General features: G+C 31.0%; 2 protein-coding genes across 2 annotated transcripts; both read left to right on the forward strand.

The window, feature by feature from the left end:
* Window positions 1-1,582: 1,582 nt before the first annotated feature.
* On the forward strand, window positions 1,583-13,322 carry LOC126834908 (uncharacterized). The gene is made up of 2 exons (XM_050567129.1): window positions 1,583-2,449; window positions 13,207-13,322. Exons 1-2 carry the CDS (start codon window positions 1,583-1,585, stop codon window positions 13,219-13,221), a joined length of 882 nt encoding a protein of 293 aa, XP_050423086.1. The 3' UTR covers window positions 13,222-13,322.
* LOC126834640 (AFG3-like protein 2) lies at window positions 13,298-17,540 on the forward strand. Its single transcript, XM_050566721.1, has 12 exons — window positions 13,298-13,494; window positions 13,594-13,808; window positions 14,336-14,473; window positions 14,977-15,070; window positions 15,145-15,446; window positions 15,504-15,622; window positions 15,687-15,962; window positions 16,043-16,270; window positions 16,338-16,564; window positions 16,645-16,845; window positions 16,975-17,169; window positions 17,228-17,540. The coding sequence occupies exons 1-12, from the start codon at window positions 13,408-13,410 to the stop codon at window positions 17,435-17,437; spliced, it is 2,292 nt and encodes a 763-aa protein (XP_050422678.1). The 5' UTR covers window positions 13,298-13,407; the 3' UTR covers window positions 17,438-17,540.
* Window positions 17,541-19,515: the final 1,975 nt, after the last annotated feature.

Genomic DNA, 19,515 nt, shown 5'->3' on the forward strand with positions numbered 1-19,515 from the left:
ATAAGCTCTGAGCTCAATAGCATTGAGGTATGAATAAACGTAACCAAACCAAACAAATTCATTGTTGAAAGTGTTTAAGTTCTATTTTAACAGTAAATTTACGGTCTAATATATTAAAAAAAATATTTAAAAAAAATATAATTGAAATATTAATGTATGATTTTTCTTGTATCCTAAAGTTAACTAAATATCTTCTATATTATTTTATAATCGTATAATTCATTAAATATATAAACAATACAGCTTACGTCCTTTGTAAATTATTACAATATTAACCAAACTCCATAAATTTCTCTCCTTTGAAATGTCTGCTTTTCAAACCATTCAAATACTAATATGTATTACATCATATTTTGTTGAACAGTGTCAAATAACCAGAACTAAGAAAATATGTATACACAGTTAAACACAATGGTAACTGTTTTATACAATGAAGTAGTCATCGCAAATGCATTTAAGAGTTATGTTAGATATAAAGGCTCCAAAGTAGTAAGTTCTATAACTAATAACTACATAATATAAGTATGTTTTATTGTCCTGTGACATAAATGAATCTTTAGACGTTTTAAGTCTACATTACAATTATAAAAGGAAAATTATGTTTGAATACATCTAATTAAATATTTAAACAGAATTAATTTACGATAAATATATGCTCTGAGAAGATATATGAAATAGTATAACATTTAGGTATCATAGTTTTATAAGGTATACTTAATAAGATATTATCTTGTTAAAAGTGAATAACAAACCAATACTGATATCAACTAAAAGGTACATAACGCCCAAAATCGAGAAGAAGTGTTGCAAAGTTGCAATATTATAATGTGATTCTAATAAAATATCTTAGAAACACTATATTGATATATATATATAACACTTTTAATAAATATGTATAAAATATGATAACTATATTTTTTTCATCGATATTTTTCAAACTATGTATTACGAATATTTGTCATAATATTATTTTAAAACTTTCGTCCAAAAGCCGTCACAGAAATTGTTAACGAATAAGTTGAAAAAATTAAATCTAAAAAGTGATTTTGCAAATGTGCTAAAACTTAAAGAAATCATTTTCCTATCCCTGGAGGGGTTGTTTTCTGTTAACTAAGGCTCATTCGTCCGTTACAAATAATGTCCCATTATCAACAAAAAATTGTATTCTTGCTGTAAAAAGTAGAATCTTTGTACAATACATTCCTTTTATTTTTATTTTTGACTATAGTCGGGGTTTTTTTTTATAGAAATACGAACATAGTATATTATGTTGAAAATTATGCTAACAACGCAACTAGTATGGTTTGTAATATTATTGGATAAATTAATTGATTTTCACTTTAATTTTTTAATATTTAACCGTCGTTATTGACGTAGTATGTCGTTAGACCTGTTTACTCATTAATATCAACCACGAATCGTTTTGTTATTCGTGTTCAATAGTCTTGGACCAATCAAACTTGATCGCAGAGCTAGATGGTATTGAACTTTAACGTGTAATATTCAATCAAAACAGGTTTAGTTAAAGCTAAAACGTTGACGAGTATTCACACATACCAATTGGAAACATTATTTAAGTGCAATGCATTACAAACTGTTCATGAGCATTGCTATTTTGTACGGAGTGTGGTACATGGGACAGGCGGATACGTTGAGGGACATGTTAGCAAGAAAATTGTGTAGCGTTGTGGCGAACTCCGGATGGCAGCTTCTCAAATCTATGCGAATCATAGAAAACCAGGGCTTGTTATCGTTGGGCCAATTTGCTTTAACCATTACACCGACCCTTGCTGAACCGGAAGTGTACGCCGCATACTGTAAGCTTGGTCGGTTTCTGGCATGCAAGTATTCAAACATGACCAGAGTGTTCATACGACTATCGATGAAGATGACCAACGAATGCAGAAACGCATCCGATGTTAACACGTTGGGCGATTGCGTTAAATTGGTTATAATGAAATTGAAAGATATCGACAACAAGGTGATCTCGCGCATGTCGGCAGCCCTTGTCACTTTGTGCACCACCAATCAAGTTCAATCGGTTGTCAAAATGTTGGGAACCGTTCATAATAAGGTTTCGGAAATAGGCAACTTAGGACGACGTCTGTTTGGATTTACATCGAGCAGTTCCAAAGAGAATAACCTAAAAGATCAACTGAACACTATCGAAAGTAAGCTTTCAAAGGTCGACGATACATTTTTGAATTTCATGGAAGAGCATTGTTTCGTGGAAAGAATTACAGGGGAAACAGCACATCTTGATATGACCGACGAAATAGACCTGGTAAACTTGTACGAGGGGACGACAGAGAATTTACTACCAATTTTGAGTAATCTCATCGATACACTAACCGATTCAGTGATCGAAAAACTCCACAACCGACTCGGATTTCGTTTCAATGAAGTGACAAAAACCAGTGTGCTTGTGGATCCCGAAAATCGCATTAAGGTATGAATAAACGTAACCAAACCAAACAAATTCATCGTTGCAAGTGTTTAAATTCCATTTTAACATTAAACTTACGGCGTAATATATGAAAAAAACTATTTAAAAAAATATATTTAATTGAAAAATGTATGATTTTTCTTGTATCCTAAAATTAACTTAATATATTCTATATTATTTTATAATCGTGTACTTTAAATAAATGTATGAGCAATACAGCTTACGTCTTTTGTAAATTATTACAATATTAACCAAACTCTATAAATTCCTGTCCTTTAAAATGTCTTATGTATTTTTTCCGCTCTTTTTATCGCCATATTTATGTTTGCTAATTTATATTCATTATTTAGTAGTGCTTCCCGTGAATATGATTTCTCCTCCTCAAGGCGTTAGTTGTCGGCTAGTCTTACAGTCCTTGTAGCTATTGTGTGGAGTTAATCCATTTTTTGTTAAAGGGCAATGGTGTGAAGCATCATGTAAGTACCTGCGGTATGGGTTTTCTTCCTGTAAACCCCTGTACCTAAGTTACCTTCCGGGTTCTACCTCACTAGCACGTCCAAGAAGGGGAGTTGATCAAATTGCTCCGTCTCTAATGTGAAGCGGATATTTTCATGTATATTGTTTAAATGGATTAGGAGAATTGTTTTAATTCTTATTTTTTGTGTTGCCACTGCACAAAAGTGTCATCCACATATCAAAGCCACATTTTCGGGTTCAAATTGCTATTTTTTAATGTTTGCGCTTCAAACCATCCAAATACTAATATGTATTACATCATATTTTCTTATAACAGTGTCAAATAACCAGAACTATGCAAATATGTATACCCAGTTAAACACAATATTAAGCGTTTTATACAATGTAGAAGTCATCGCAAATGCGTTTATGAGTTATACTAGATATAAAGGCTCTAAAATAATAAGTTCTAAAACTAATAAGTACATAGTATAGGTATGTTTTATTGTCCTGTGACATAAATAAATCCTAATAAATCATTAGACGTTTTGAGTCTAAATTACAATTACACAAGGAAAATTATAATGCTTGAATACATCTAATAAAATATTTGAACATCACTAATTTATAATAGATATATGCTCTGAGAAGGTATGTGAAATAGTATAACATTTAGGTATCATAGTTTTATAAGGTATACTTAATAAGATATTATCTTGTTAAAAGTGAATAATAAACCAATACTGATATCAACTAAAGGTACATAACGCCCAAAATCGATAAAAAGTGTTGCAAAGTTGCAATATTGTAATGTAATTGAAATAAAATATCTTAGAAACACTATATTTGATATATATAAAACTTTTAATAAATACGTACAAAATATGATAACTATATTGTTTTAGTCGATATTTTTCATACTATGTCTTACGAATATTTGTCATAATATTATTTTAAGACTTTCATCCAAAAGCCGTCATAGAAATTGTTAATGAATAAGTTGAAAAAATTAAATCTAAAAAGTGATTTTGCTAATGTGCTAAAACTTTAAGAAATCATTTTCCTATCCCTGGAGGGGTTGTTTTCTGTTAACTAAGGCTCATTCGTCTGTTACAAATAATGTCCCATTATCAACAAAAAATTGTATTCTTGCTGTAAAAAGTAGATTCTTTGTACAATACATTCCTTTTATTTTTATTTTTGACTATAGTCGGTGTTTTTTATAGAAATACGAAAAAAGTATATTATGTTGAATATTGTGCTAACAACGCAACTAGTATGGTTTGTATTATTATTGGATAAATTAATTGATTTTCTCTTTATTTTTTTAATATTCAACAGTTGTTATTGATGCAGCTTGTTCTCAGACTTGTTTTTTCGTTAATAACAACCACAAATCGTTTTGTTATTCGTGTTCAATAGTCTTGGGCAAATTGACTTAAATCGCAGAGCTAGATAGTACTGAACTTTAACACGCAATATTCAATCGAAACATAAATAGTTTATGCTAAGACGTTGACGAGTATTCACAAACACAAAATTTGAAGCATTATTCAACTGCAATGCATTACAAACTGTTTATGAGCGTTGCTATTTTGTACGGAGTATGGTATATGGGACAGGCGGATACGTTGACGGACATGTTAGCAAGAAAATTGTGTAGAGTTGTGGCGAACTCCGGATGGCAGATTCTCAAATCTATGCGAATCATAGAAAACCAGGGCTTGTTATCGTTGGGCCAATTTGCTTTAACCATTACACCGACCCTTGCTGACCCGGAAGTGTACGCCGCATACTGTAAGCTTGGTCGGTTTCTGGCATGCAAGTATTCAAACATGACCAGAGTGTTCATACGACTATCGATGAAGATGACCGACGAATGCAGAAAAGTACCCGACGTTAACACGCTGGGCGATTGCGTTAAATTGGTCGTATTGAAATTGAGTGATACCGACAACAAGGTGATCTCACGCATGTCGGCAGCCCTTGTCACTTTGTGCACCACCAATCAGGTCCAATCGGTTGTCAACATTTTGGCAAGCGTCCATAAAAAGGTTTCGGAAATAGGCAACTTTGGACGACGTCTATTTGGATTCACATCGAGTAGTTCCACAGAAAATAACCTAAAAGATCGACTAAACTCTATCGACGGCAAGCTTTTGAAGGTCGACGTTAAATTTGCGAATTTTATAGCAGAGCATTGTTTCATAGAAAAACCCACAGGAGAAACAGCAAATCTTGATATGACCGACGAAATGGACCTGGTAAACTTGTACGAAGAGACGACAGAGAATTTACTACCAATTTTGAGTAATCTCATCGATACACTAACCGATTCAGTAATCGACAAACTCCACAACAAACTCGGGTTTTATTACAGTGAAAATTTAAAAGCCAGTGTGCTTATGAATCCCGATGCATAAGCTCTGAGCTCAATAGCATTGAGGTATGAATAAACGTAACCAAACCAAAAAAAATTTTCGTTGCAAGTGTTTATACTCCATTTTAACAGTAAATTTACATCCTAATATATGAAAAAACGTTTTTTTTTTAAATATTTGAAATATCAATGTATGATTTTTCTTGCATCTAAAAAAAAACTAAATTTTTATTAGTTTGTAATCGTGTACTTCAAATAAATATATAAACAATACAGCTTACGTCGTTTTAAAAAAAATTACAATATTAACCAAACACCATCAATTTTTCTCCTTCGAAATGTCTTGATTTATCACATTGACTTTTCTTTGGTTTACTTCTACCACTAAAACATCTTTACTAATTTTTCTTATCCGTTTCGCTAACAATATTTCTTCCTACTTTTAACAAACCCAAATAATTGTAATCTACATAATCGCTGTCATCTGTTTAGTAAACTAATAAAACAGTAACATTAGTAACGATTGCATATATTATTTATAAATTATTACACAGGTATACTTTAAGGAATTCAATTGATTATTCATATCAGTTCTTCTGTGGATTTGTCAATCATGTTTTTTGAAATAGCTATAAATTTCAGTGTCAAATTGCCATATTTGCATACTAGGAACAAAGTGAGCTGATGAAACGTGTCGATCACCTTCTTGTCGGAAATGCCTTTGGAGACATGTGCAAGGAAACTGCCGAACACATATAATTTGCCGCGCTCCAAGACAACAAGACCTTTCATCAACTGCCATCCGGAATTGGCCAAAAGAGCGGATAAGAACGTCATGACCATAAGCGGTCATAGAAATTGGTAATGAATAACTTAAAAAAAATATATTTAAAAAGTAGTATTGCTACTGTGCTAAAAATTAATGAAATCATTTTCCCATCCCCGGCAGGGTTGTTTTATGTTAACTAAGGCTCATACGACCGTTACAAATAATGCACCATTATCAACAAAAAATTGTATTCTTGCTGTAAAAAGTAGAATCTTTGTATTTTATTTTTGACTATAGTCGGAGTTTTTATTGAAAATATGAACATAGTAAATTTTGTTGAATATTGGGCTAACAACGCAACTAGTATGGTTTGTAATATTGTTGGATAAACCATATTTTCGCTTTGTTTTTTCAATATTCAACCGTCGTTATTGACGCAGCTTGTTCTCAGATTTGTTTTTTCAACAACCACGAATCGTTTTAGCTTCGATGCACAACGGCGAAGGTATTGGTTTTACTCTGATGTGGGCTCTGACTGTAACTTTTTTAATACTAGACCAATTCCTTCGAGTAGCAACTCTATAAATTAAAAATTTCATCTAGTTGATACTTTGGGGGGGGGGGGGTGGTAAAAGTTGAAAAGTTTACTTCTTCACAGTCGAAATTTGAAAAAAAAAACGTAAGAGTTTTTAAGTTAGAACTTTTACTGGCCATAATTTCGAGAAAAAGTCGGATTGAGTTGAAATTTATTAGGAATATATATTTGGTATGCCCGCACACGTCAGTTGTATCAAATTTAAATTATACCCATTTCTCACCCTCCTAGGGGGGGTACAAGTTTTTTTGAGGGTTTTTAGCCGTAAATTTTAAGACCTTTAAGTTGAAAATTTGCCAGTAGTTAGAACTCATATGTATCCATAACATATTAAACGGAAAAAAAATTCGGCACTACAGTTTTTCTTTAATTTCCGGAAAACTGTGTTTTCGCATATTGCGTACATTTTAACAAAAAACCCTAAAATCTCAAAAAAAAATGTATCAAATCATTAAAACAATTTTATTAATATCTATGCTGAATAATACTATTAAGTTTTGTGCTCAAGTACCACTTTTGACACTTTTTCACAATAACTTTTGCGATATAAAAATTATGAACAACAACTGTAGGTATCATACATTAATAAGTTTTAGCATTATACACTACAAAAACTACCATTACAAAAATATAATATATTTTTTTTCGTAAACAAGTTGGTTTTAAATGTATTTTGTTACGTTATTTGTGTACTTAAATGTCTGAACTATTTATTTACTTAAATTGTAGAACCATGTATCTTAGTAAAATATTCGTGAAAATACAAAACTTAAATATCACAGCTCCTAATTATAAAAAAAATATAATTTAGGTTTTGTACATAATTGGATATCTTATCCTCTAGTTAATACATTTTTTCATTATTGTGTTTATAACATAATGTAAGTTTGAAAGAACACTTGTGTTCTAAAAAAACAATAATAGCTCTGTAAATGTTGTTGATGTAAATACGGCTGCTCATATTATGCTAAAACTTAAGCTGTATAATGCCAACAGATATTTGTTATTTGTTTACATTGCAACAACTATTAAGAAAAATGTGGTATTTTATGAAAATATATCGTTGGTTTTTGTTCAACACAGATATTTTAACTAAAATTCAATATGCAAATTAGATTATAATATGAATGCTAAGAGACAAGGGCCTTGCGTTCAGGACAGATACCACGGGGGATATTGTACAAACTCTATGGCTATTGCTTTGTATAATATTTGAAGAGATTTTTTTTCTAGCCCCTTTTTTCAATTCTACATTCACCCATCATAGGCTTCATCGTTGGTAAATTATTTTACTAAAAATCTTGCACATTACTTGTAGAGTAATCGTTATGATTTTTTTTTTGTTATTTTTTACAGTCAAAATTCATAAACATTCGTTAAAAACATAAATGTATTTTATAGAATTGACTTATCTAAAATTAGACTTGCTAAAAGTAGTCTAACTAACAAAAAGTCTCTACTGGAGGTGTAAGAGATCACCTGCATAAAACCAGAGAGCTATGATAAGTGAAAATGTGTAGGTTGTGTATATATGTGGATGTGTAGAAGAACTTATAAACTAAAACAAATTGCTGACTCAATTAAATAATTAATTATATTACTATTTTCAACGATAGTTTTAATTTCAGTTCAATAATAAATAAATAAATGCCCCTTTGGCACAACAATATTATGATAAAAATAACTCGACAACAATAATAAATAATTAAATAATAGACAATAATAATAAATAATTCACAAAAAAAAAACATAAAATTTGGTAATAAACTAATAAAAAAATAAATGCCTAAATTTCCTTCAATAAAATATTATGAAACTAGGAACTTTTAATAAGAGCAAACTAAACTAAACACTTTATTGTTTAATATATATGATATTTATACTTATTTATTATATTTATACATTGTGAAAAAGTGTCTTTCAAACACAAGTGTTCTTTCAAACTTAAATTATGTTTAATTATGTTGTTTCAAACTTAATCATTATGTTAAACACAATAATGAAAAAATGTATTAACTAGAGAATAAGATATCCAATAATGTACAAAACCTAAATTATATATTTTTTTTTAATTAGGAGCTGTAATATTTAAGTTTTGTATTTTCACAAGTGTTTTACTGTGATACATCAATACATGGTTCTACAATTAAAGAAAATAAATAGTTCAGACATTTAAGTACACAAAAAACGTAACAAAATACATTTAAAACCAACATGTTTACGAAAAAAAATATATTATATTTTTGTAATGTATAATGCTAAAACTTATTAATGTATGATACCTACAGTTGTTGTTCATAATTTTTATATCGCAAAAGTTATTGTGAAAAAGTGTCAAAAGTGGTACTGGAGCACAAAACTTAATAGTATTATTCAGCATAGACATTAATAAAATTGTTTTAATGATTTGATACATTTTTTTTTTGAGATTTTAGGGTTTTTTGTTAAAATGTACGCAATATGCGAAAACACAGTTTTCCGGAAATTAAAGAAAAACTGTAGTGCCGAATTTTTTTTCCGTTTAATATGTTATGGATACATATGAGTTCTAACTACTGGCAAATTTTCAACTTAAAGGTCTTAAAATTTACGGCTAAAAACCCTCAAAAAAACTTGTACCCCCCTAGGAGGGTGAGAAATGGGTATAATTTAAATTTGATACAACTGACGTGTGCGGGCATACCAAATATATATTCCTAATAAATTTCAACTCAATCCGACTCTTTTTCTCGAAATTATAGCCAGTAAAAGTTCTAACTTAAAAACTCTTACGGTTTTTTTTTCAAATTTCGATTGTGAAAAAGTAAACTTTTTCAACTTTTACCGAAGGAATTAGTCCAGTATAAAAAAAGTTACAGTGTATACAGATAAAAAAAAGCCTACATCAGAGTAAAACCAATACCTTTGCCACTCTGAATCGAAGCTAAAAATTATATCTAAAAAGTGGTATTGCTACTGTGCTAACAAATTAAAGAAATCGTTTTCCCATCCTCGGCGGGGTTGTTTTCTGTTAACCAAGGCTCATTCGTCCGTTACAAATAATGTACCATTATCAACAGAAAATTGTATTCTTGCTGTAAAAAGTAGATTCTTCGTACAATACATTCCTTTTATTTTTATTTTTGACTATAGTAGGGGTTTTTTTTTATAGAAATACGAACATAGTATGTTATGTTGAAAATTGTGCACAAATGTTTACAAATAATGCACCATGATCAACAAAAAATTGTATTCTTGCTGTAACACGATGATCGAGTGCGTTAAATTGATCATGTCGAAATTGCAAGGTACCGACAATAGGATGATAACGCGCATGTCGGCAGCCCTTGTCACTCTTGTCCCTTGTGCAACTCCGATCCGGTAAAACCTATTATCGACATGTTAGCAAGCTTCCATACGAGGATTTCGGAAATAGGCGTGTTAGGACGAACTTTATTGGGAATTACATTATTCGGAATAACTAACCTAAACTATCAACTCGATGTTATCGACATTAAGCTTTCAAATGTCGACTCTAGATTGGTGATTTACATGGCAGCCAATTGTTACGTAGAAAGAACCCCAGGGCAAACAGCACATCTTGATATGACCGACGAAAAAGACCTGATAGACTTGCAAGAGGGGACGACAGTGAATTTACTACCAATTTTGAGTAATCTCACTGATACACTAACCAATTCAGTAATCGACAAACTCCACAGCCAACTCGGATTTAATTTCAGTGAACTGACAAGAACCAGTGTGCTTGTAGATCCAGTAACTCACGCTGAGGTATGAATAAACGTAATCAAACCAAACAAATTCATCGCTGCAAGTGTTTAAACTCCATTTTAACAGTAAATTTACGGCTTAATATATGAAAAAACTATTTTTTTTTAAATATTAATGTATGATTTTTCTTGTATCCAAAAGTAAACTAAATATATTCAATATGATTTTATAATCGTAGACTTCAAATAAATATATAAAGTACAGCTTACATCGTTTTTAAAATTATTAAAATATTAACCAAATTCCATAAATTTCCCTCCTTCGAAATGTGTTGATTTATCACATTCGCCAGATTTATCTTTGGTTACTTCTACCACTAAAATACCTCTTTACTAATTTATCTTATCCGTTTCACTGATCATTTTTTTCCCTACTTTCAACAAACCCAAATAATTTTAATCTACATATCCGATCTGATATCATTTGTTTTGTCCGTCATTTGTTTTGCTAAAAACAAAATGTTTACATTATAATAATTGCATTTATATTCTAAAAATCATTACACAGGTGTAATAATTAAAATTAAAAGAAAAAAAATTAATGGAAAGATCTTTAATGCAAAAAGTATCCTTAAATAATTGTATCAATTGCAATGTGCATACAAGTGAATTATATGTATTTATTACATTAAAATACGTTTGATAAATACATTTGATATTTATATATGACACAGGTATACTTTAATGAAATCAATTGATAATTAATTTTTAATAACTAATGAAACTTGATACATAAGGAATTATAAGCTTGAGTAATGCTCTTGATTATAAGTCAGTATCTTCGATTCTTGTAAGATTACTTCAACTTACTTATTTTCTTGTTTTCGTCATATTCAAACCCAAGATCCTTGTAAAACGCGGCGATGGCTAGCCTGACTAGAGTATCAATTGTTTGAGCGAACATGATCATCAGATTGACTTTGGTATTTTCATTCAATTCCGGCAGTTCAACATCGTTCGCTTCAGCGGTCTCGCTCAGCCTTGACAATTCACCGTTGGTTTTTTTTATAAAACATTTTTTTTCCATGAAGTTCTTCAAACGGCCATCGTCAACGGAAAGTCTTTTGTCGATTTTATCGAGTTGCCATTTCAGTTTGTCAGTGTAGACGACACCCTTACGGTTTGTAAATTTCATTTTGGCTTTTCTCAAGTAAGCCGAGTATACTTGCATTGATTGCAATACACTGAATATCGGATGCTTCCGGAGTTGGCTGGACAAAGTGACCATAGCGCTTGACATGCGTACCACCATCGGGTAGGACTCGCCGATTTTTTGTATCACCAACTGGACGCATTGGCTAAATTCTGCGATATTGTTCTTTTTCCGTTCTTCTGTGCATTTGTCAATCATTGTTTTCGAAAGAGCTATGAATTGCCGTATCAAATTGCCATATTTGCACACCAGGAACAAAGTGAGCTGATGAATCGTGTCGATCACCTCCTTGTCGGAAATGCCTTTGGAGACATGAGCAAGGAAACTGCCGAACACATATAATTTGCCGCGCTCCAAGACAACAAGACCTTTCATCAACTGCCATCCAGAGTTGGCCAGAAGATCACATACCTTCTTTGTCACGACTTTGTTCGAGCCTCCCGGATTGACTTGTCCCGGGTAAAATGCCCCGAAGAGCAGTATGGAAATACTTAAAAACAACAGTTTAGAATTCATTGTAGGCACTATCCAGCAAAATGATAAATACACCAGTTGCAGACCACTACATTACAACGTTCAATTCGTTTCTTATTGATATAATATAATATAGTTTTGATACTAGCTACAAGACGAATAAATACAATTTGTTTAAAATATTTGCAAAGCATTTAGCACGAGGTATACGCATAAATCGTTTCATCTTGTTTTATTACATCATATTTTCTTTAAACAATGTCACAACTAACCAGAACTAAGAAAATATGTATACAGTATACACTTATGAACACAGTGTAAACCGTTTTGTACATCGTAGTAGTCATCGCAAATACATTTATGAGTTATGTTAGAAATAAATGCTCCAAGGTAGTAACTTCATAGGTATGTTGTATTGTCATTTGACATAAATAACCTAATATATCTTTGGTTATAAATTTTGAGTCCACATTAAAATTATACAAGGGAAATCATAATGTTTGAATACATCTAATTAAATATTTAAACATAATTTATTTATGATAGATAAATGCTCAGAGAAGGTATGAACAATAGTATAATATTTAGGTAAAATTGAATACATTATTTTTATATACACAATATTGTGTAATTGTAACAAATAACTTATTTGTGTAGGTATAGCTAAAGTAAATCATTTTAATACAATTTATCAATATTTTACTTTATAATTTATAAAAAGTATCACATAAAAATAAACGGGAAAACGTGCCAATAACACAATAATGTGTATAAACATTCGGTTATACATAACAATATGTAGGCATACAACCTACCGGTAAAACATTTCTATTTACTTAAAATTAGATACACCATAAAATCATTTAATAATTTTGTATATTTATTGTTATAAGATCTATCTGTTTATTTTTCATTTAAACTCTTACCCAATACACGTTAAGTGGGCTATTCTGATCTTCTCTCTTCCAACAATCAAAATCTTTGCGATATTAAACTAACGCTCTCCACATATAAAGTATACCTTATTAGATATTATTATTACGTTAAAAGTGAATAATATAACGCTTAGCATGCTGTATAACAATAATGAAAAAATTAATAATAATATACTTACAATTTTCAAACATAACGCGGTTATCACTTATCAGTATGTTCGCTTCTAGGACGGACCGAGTTAAGGAAACTATTGTGTTGGCCCTACTGTACGTTATCACCGGTTCAGCAGTCGAGCCAAACATCGCCAGTTCGATTGATAACATCCATTTTCTTAAAAAAAAAAATGTGTAATGAAATTGTTTTAATTCAAATTTGGTTTTAAAACGAAAATTTTAATTCTATATTAATTATTAAAAATCGACCAAGAGATGTCTCAGAGATTTTTAACTATAACGAAGAAAGTCGAAAGGCTGTTGATGAACGGCATTCGGACTGGTCGTTTGGACAATTTTACAGTATGTTTTGTGCCTGATATTATGATTTATGGACCTGAAACAATTTTTCCACACATGGTTAAATGTTATTTTGTTTTCATATTTACCTCCGTTTTGTAGTTACAACGCCATTTGAGTCTTCTGAGCCGACGTCAAGTACTACCGAGCCTGAGCTCCGCGCTGAGGCAATGGACAAATTTCAGTGAAAAACCTCCCACAGGTTTTGAAAAATATTTTGACAAGAATAATAAAAAAAAAGACGATGATAAGCCTAAAAAATCGAACCCTTCAATTGACAGTGAGATTAGAAAAAGGCTAAATCGTATGTCACAAGGGTAAGTGTAATATTTCCATCGTTTATCGTTAATCGTACCTATTAAACATGTGGTAAATACTATTTTAACATTTTATATACCGTATAAATTGTTATCCACCGTGTGTACGACAGTATTTTTTTTTATTTATAATTTAATCGAATCGATGCAAACAAATCTATAACATATTTTCTTATGTGTTGCAACATTGTGCAATATTGCTATTTGGCATCATTCCTTTTACATGTAAATATTATACAATATATCTGATAAAATATAACTTTAATTGTATTGTAATATAGTCTAAAGCAAGAAAATATTATTGTGCTCTGGCAAAACCGTACATTTTTTTCTAACCAAACAATTTAATTTGAAAACGGTTAAAATATATATCTAAAACGTTAAACTTTATAAAAAAAAATATTGTAAAGGGATTCTATTCCCTTCATACTCTATATTATAGTATACAATAAATAAAAATAATGTTATTATATTTTCTTTTGTATTTTGGATGAATTTATTAAAGATTGTTATTTTTTTATCCAAAGATCTAGCGGTTCATCAGGGGATTCTGATAAAGAAAAATGGATTCTCTATAGTGTTGCCGGTGCGATCGGCTTAATAAGTCTATTTGCATTTTATAACATGAGCTACAAAGAAATCACGTGGAAAGAATTTGTTAATAAGTAAGTAAATATAATAGATCTATTTTAGTAAAACCACAGATTAGATAAAACTATGTATTTTTATCTAATCTGTGCTAAAACTAAAATTTAATCTAATTTAAATGTTTTTTGCCAAATAACATTCATCAACCTCTTTACATTTGGGCATATTATTACATTACTGTTTGACAAAAATAACCCAACTAAAAAAAGTATAACTTCTCTCAAAATCAAATAAATGTGGTATATTTTTCACATTTTATTTCTAATAACATTATTAATTTTTTACCTAAAAGATAAACAAAAAAATAATTTATGAGAGTTTTCATCTTAAGAAATTAATTCTTTTCAATTTTATATTAAATTTTTCGTTTAGATGGACACCAAAAGGTACATACTTGTTTATTTCTTTTTATTTAAAAAATATTATTACAAAAAATTATTTGACTGCGTGTAATAATTATGATGTTTGTACTAAAATAGGCAAGGATTAAATAACAAAAAAACCAATTATCTTTCCTTAGCTATTTAAATCGTCACGTGGTTGATAAATTAGAAGTCGTCAATAAGAAATGGGTTCGTGTTCACCTTCAACCAGGATCGTCAGTCGATGGAAACGTAAGAACAGTTTTATTTTATTACTTTGCGTATTTTAGTAGCGAGAACACAATGTAATAGTAGTTATTTCACAGGCAACGTTATGGTTCAACATTGGTAGTGTGGATTCGTTTGAAAGAAGTTTGGAAAATGCACAAGATGAACTCAACATAGAACCGGCAAATTTCATACCCGTAGTTTATAAGACCGAAATAGAAGCCAGCAGTTTTTCAGGATTCCTTCCGACGTTACTGTTTATTGGATTTTTGTTGTTCATGATGAGGCGTTCAGCCGAAATGATGACCGGCCGTGGTGGAAAGCGAGGCGGTTTGTTCGGAGGAGTAATGGAATCGACCGCTAAGCTTGTTGACCCTAAAGACATTGACGTTCGTTTCAAGTAAATATATTTGCGTCTTTTTATGTGTTTGTCATTAAAATATGTTATTGATTTTAGGGACGTTGCTGGTTGCGAGGAAGCCAAAATCGAAATTATGGAGTTTGTAAACTTCTTAAAGAATCCCCAACAATATCTGGACCTCGGGGCGAAAATTCCCAAAGGAGCGATGCTCACGGGTATGAATGACAAACAAGTGTTTGTGTTTAGAGTTACAAATAATTATGATTATTATATGTTAAGGACCTCCTGGTACTGGAAAAACGCTCCTCGCCAAGGCAACAGCCGGGGAAGCGGACGTTCCGTTTTTATCGGTATCTGGTTCCGAATTCCTCGAAATGTTTGTCGGCGTTGGTCCATCCAGAGTCAGAGATATGTTTGCTATGGCTCGTAAAAACGCCCCTTGTATATTATTCATTGACGAAATCGACGCGGTCGGTAAAAAAAGAGGCGGTCGTAATGTAGGCGGTCATTCTGAACAAGAAAATACATTAAATCAGCTTCTTGTTGAAATGGACGGTATGTACATGTTATATAGCTACACAATTTTATTTCCTTACCATTATAGAATTATATTTAATGTACCGCTGTCTAATCAGGATTTAACACCACTACTAATGTGGTTGTATTGGCTGCGACCAACAGAGTTGATGTGTTGGATTCGGCCCTTATGCGACCCGGCCGTTTCGACAGGCAAATATATGTGCCAGCGCCAGACATAAAAGGACGCGCTTCTATTTTTAACGTCCATTTAAAACCGTTGAAAACCAATTTAGACATTTTGAGCACTTCGAGGAAATTAGCGGCTCGCACGCCTGGCTTTACTGGTACACATACAATGAGCTGTGTGATTGAATCAAAACCAATCCAATTTCATTTGAATATTAATTTTAGGAGCTGACATTGCTAATGTTTGCAACGAAGCCGCTTTAATAGCCGCAAGAGATTTGTCCGACAGTATCACAATGCATCATTTCGAACAAGCTATCGAACGAGTGGTTGCCGGTATGGAAAAAAAGAGCAGAGTATTGCAAGCGGATGAAAAGAAAATTGTCGCTTACCATGAAGCTGGCCACGCCGTTTGCGGTTGGTTTTTGAAATTTGCTGACCCTCTGTTAAAAGTAAAACGAACAAAAAAAATTATTTGGAAACGAAAATTGACAACGCGCTAACGAATTTCTTATACGTCACATATATTTAGGTGTCCATCATACCGAGGGGCAAAGGTTTAGGTTACGCCCAGTACTTGCCCAAGGAACAATATTTGTACTCAAAACGACAATTGTTTGACCGTATGTGTATGACCCTAGGCGGTAGAGTATCTGAACAAGTTTTCTTCAATGAAATCACGACTGGGGCTCAAGACGATTTGAAGAAAGTCACCGAGAGCGCATATGCACAAGTAATTACATATAAGAAAAACAAAATATACAAAAAAAAAAATTATGTACAGATGAATAATACTAATCGTCGTCACGGCCGTCCAGCCATTTATATACGCCATCGACTGATTGAGTTTTTATGTTCTTAGGTAGCGCACTTTGGTATGAACGAAAAAGTAGGAAACGTGAGTTTCGATTTGCCGCAGCCGGGAGAAATGACATTTGAAAAACCGTATTCAGAAACGACCGCTCATCTAATCGATTCGGAGGTTAAAGAGCTGATATCGTCGGCCTATAAACAAACAATGGAACTCGTCAAGAAGCACAAGAGCGACATTGAAAAGGTAACGTCGTGGTAACTATTTGTGTAAAGTTATTGATTTTGCCTTTTTTTTTTCTCAGGTCGCCGAAAGATTGTTGACACAGGAAGTCTTGAACAGAGAAGATATGATCGAACTATTAGGGGCTAGGCCGTTTGAAGAAAAATCAACGTACGAAGAATTCGTCGAAGGCACGGGTTCAATGGACGAAGACACTACGTTGCCCAAAGGACTCCAAAATTGGAATAAAAATAAAGATAACGACAGTAAATCGTCTAAAGACGAAAAGTAAAATCAAAATTTCGTAGGTGATGTCTTGTTTCGTATCGAACGTAGTCCTTAATAAATTACAATTAAAAAAACAAAATTATTTATTATATTTTTGTTACATAATATTATGTTGTTTGTTGGTTACAAAATTTAGTTTTTTTTTTTTTTTTTGTAAATAACTACAATTGCTGCATTTATGCCAATGTCTAGAATTAATTATCATCATTAATCTACTTCACCTATTCAAATATGTTATTAGTTAAATTACTTTGCTGACTAGACCACATTAGAATGTATATTATGATGAACGTGTATTATGTTACATGTTATTATATATCATAGTATCACGTAATATATTTATATATATATATTATATATTAAATTGGTAATCATTATAGAATATATATATATATATATATATATATTTTTTTTTTTTATTATTGTTTTGTCAATCAAACTAAACGTGCTTAAACATCTTATTTATTTATGTCTTATTGTTTGGGCCGCTTACGAGTGTTTAATACTAACATAATATTATTCTGTTTTTTGTCAGATAAAAGAAAAGTGTAAATTATAAATGTGCACAGTCATTTTTTTTTAATTTGACAAACAATTATGAAAGCTTAATTATTTTAACATTCGGTTCGTTAAATTGTAGCACTGTATTATTTAAGGGTTTGATAAGAAAACATATTGTTAGGGTTATTCATGTGAAAGTTAACATTATGAAGAAAAAAAAATGTAATTTCTTATTAAACCCTATGAGATATTGAGTGGTTCACCATAAAATTATCACCCTGTATATTCTATGCAGATAGTTCTATTAACATTTATTTGGGCAATTTTTTTTTTATGCTGTATAATATTAAAGAACTTCAAAGTTTGGCATTTTACTAAAAAATGCTTACTTATTAAGACTTACATATAATGTATATATTATGTATATAGAACATCTGGTAAAAGTTTGGTAACGGAGACTTTAGTAGATTTTTACTAGGATCTGTAAGAACTTGAATAAAAATATGTTTTGCGTAGTAAGTTCTAATATATGAAATTTAAAAAGGTAGGTAATGAAATTTATAAAATTTTGAATTTGTTTTTCAATTTTTAGCTGTAAAAAATTTGAAAAAAGAATTGTTAGAACACTTAAATTACAGTGAAAGTCCTATTTGGATATCACAATACTACTTATTAAGTAACCTGGTCGTGAACTTGAGTGTTTTTACAACAAATTTACAAATAAACAAAAAAAGGTGTTTTAATTTTTTTTTTTCGATTTAATGGAACTATCTGCATAGGATATAATATAAGTTTGAGACGTTTAGAAAATCCACTAGCACACGCATCAGGTGATTTGGCATAATAATACAATATTATTATTAGATCTTAAGATAAAACAAACGTTCAATTATCTGGTTGGCTTAGCATTTTTTATTAACTATTTACTAGCTTGTATTACACCATTAAACCTATTTACTTTTCAACTTTATATTAAAATCAATAGGTTGACTAAACAGTCAAGAAATTAAAACTATAATATTGAACGTGAACGGTGAAAGGAGTGCGGTGTTTGGCATTTTACTAAAAAGTGTTATACTTGAGCCTATAACTTTTTAGGGGCATTATTCTCAGTTTAAAAATGTAATGAAATATATTATGTATTATACCATTTAAGTTTCAGATTAAAATCCTATAAGGTTTGGAGTGGCCCTTGATAAAAACATCACTCTGTATACTGCCATATACGCTTTGGACAAACGAGCAAATGTATGTGCCTACAACGTTGAAATAATTATCAAATTATCCCCAACTATTATAAGTACTATAAGGGTACAACAGCTATGACAGGTGTTTGGGGTTATAAAAAATATATTATTTCAATAATTATTTTCATTTGATATGCAAGCAAACATTAATGCAAAAACGCCTATAATGGTTATTTTCTTGAAAAATCTAGGTATTGTCACTTGTTCGTGTATTATATGTACTTACTGTGATTCATGTTGAAATTTTAATTTTAATATATTTTTGTGTACACATGAGAGCGTCCCACAATCTATAACGTATTTTAGTATAAAAACTTAAATTCAAATTATTAAA

This window comes from Adelges cooleyi, unplaced genomic scaffold, assembly GCF_023614345.1.
Source record: "Adelges cooleyi isolate 19-005CV unplaced genomic scaffold, UGA_ACOO_1.1 ACOO_flye_CR_arks_rails_tigmint_CR_PRNA_21, whole genome shotgun sequence".
Classification (NCBI taxonomy): domain Eukaryota; kingdom Metazoa; phylum Arthropoda; class Insecta; order Hemiptera; family Adelgidae; genus Adelges; species Adelges cooleyi.

Excerpts from the sequence above, each read along its gene's own strand:
- LOC126834908 (XM_050567129.1), top strand. The coding sequence starts at position 1,583 with ATGCATTACAAACTGTTCATGAGCATTGCTATTTTGTACGGAGTGTGG.
- LOC126834640 (XM_050566721.1), top strand. The coding sequence starts at position 13,408 with ATGTCTCAGAGATTTTTAACTATAACGAAGAAAGTCGAAAGGCTGTTG. Across the intron at positions 13,809-14,335 it reads CTAAATCGTATGTCACAAGG|ATCTAGCGGTTCATCAGGGG; the intron begins GTAAGTGTAATA and ends TTTTATCCAAAG. Across the intron at positions 15,071-15,144 it reads GATCGTCAGTCGATGGAAAC|GCAACGTTATGGTTCAACAT; the intron begins GTAAGAACAGTT and ends GTTATTTCACAG.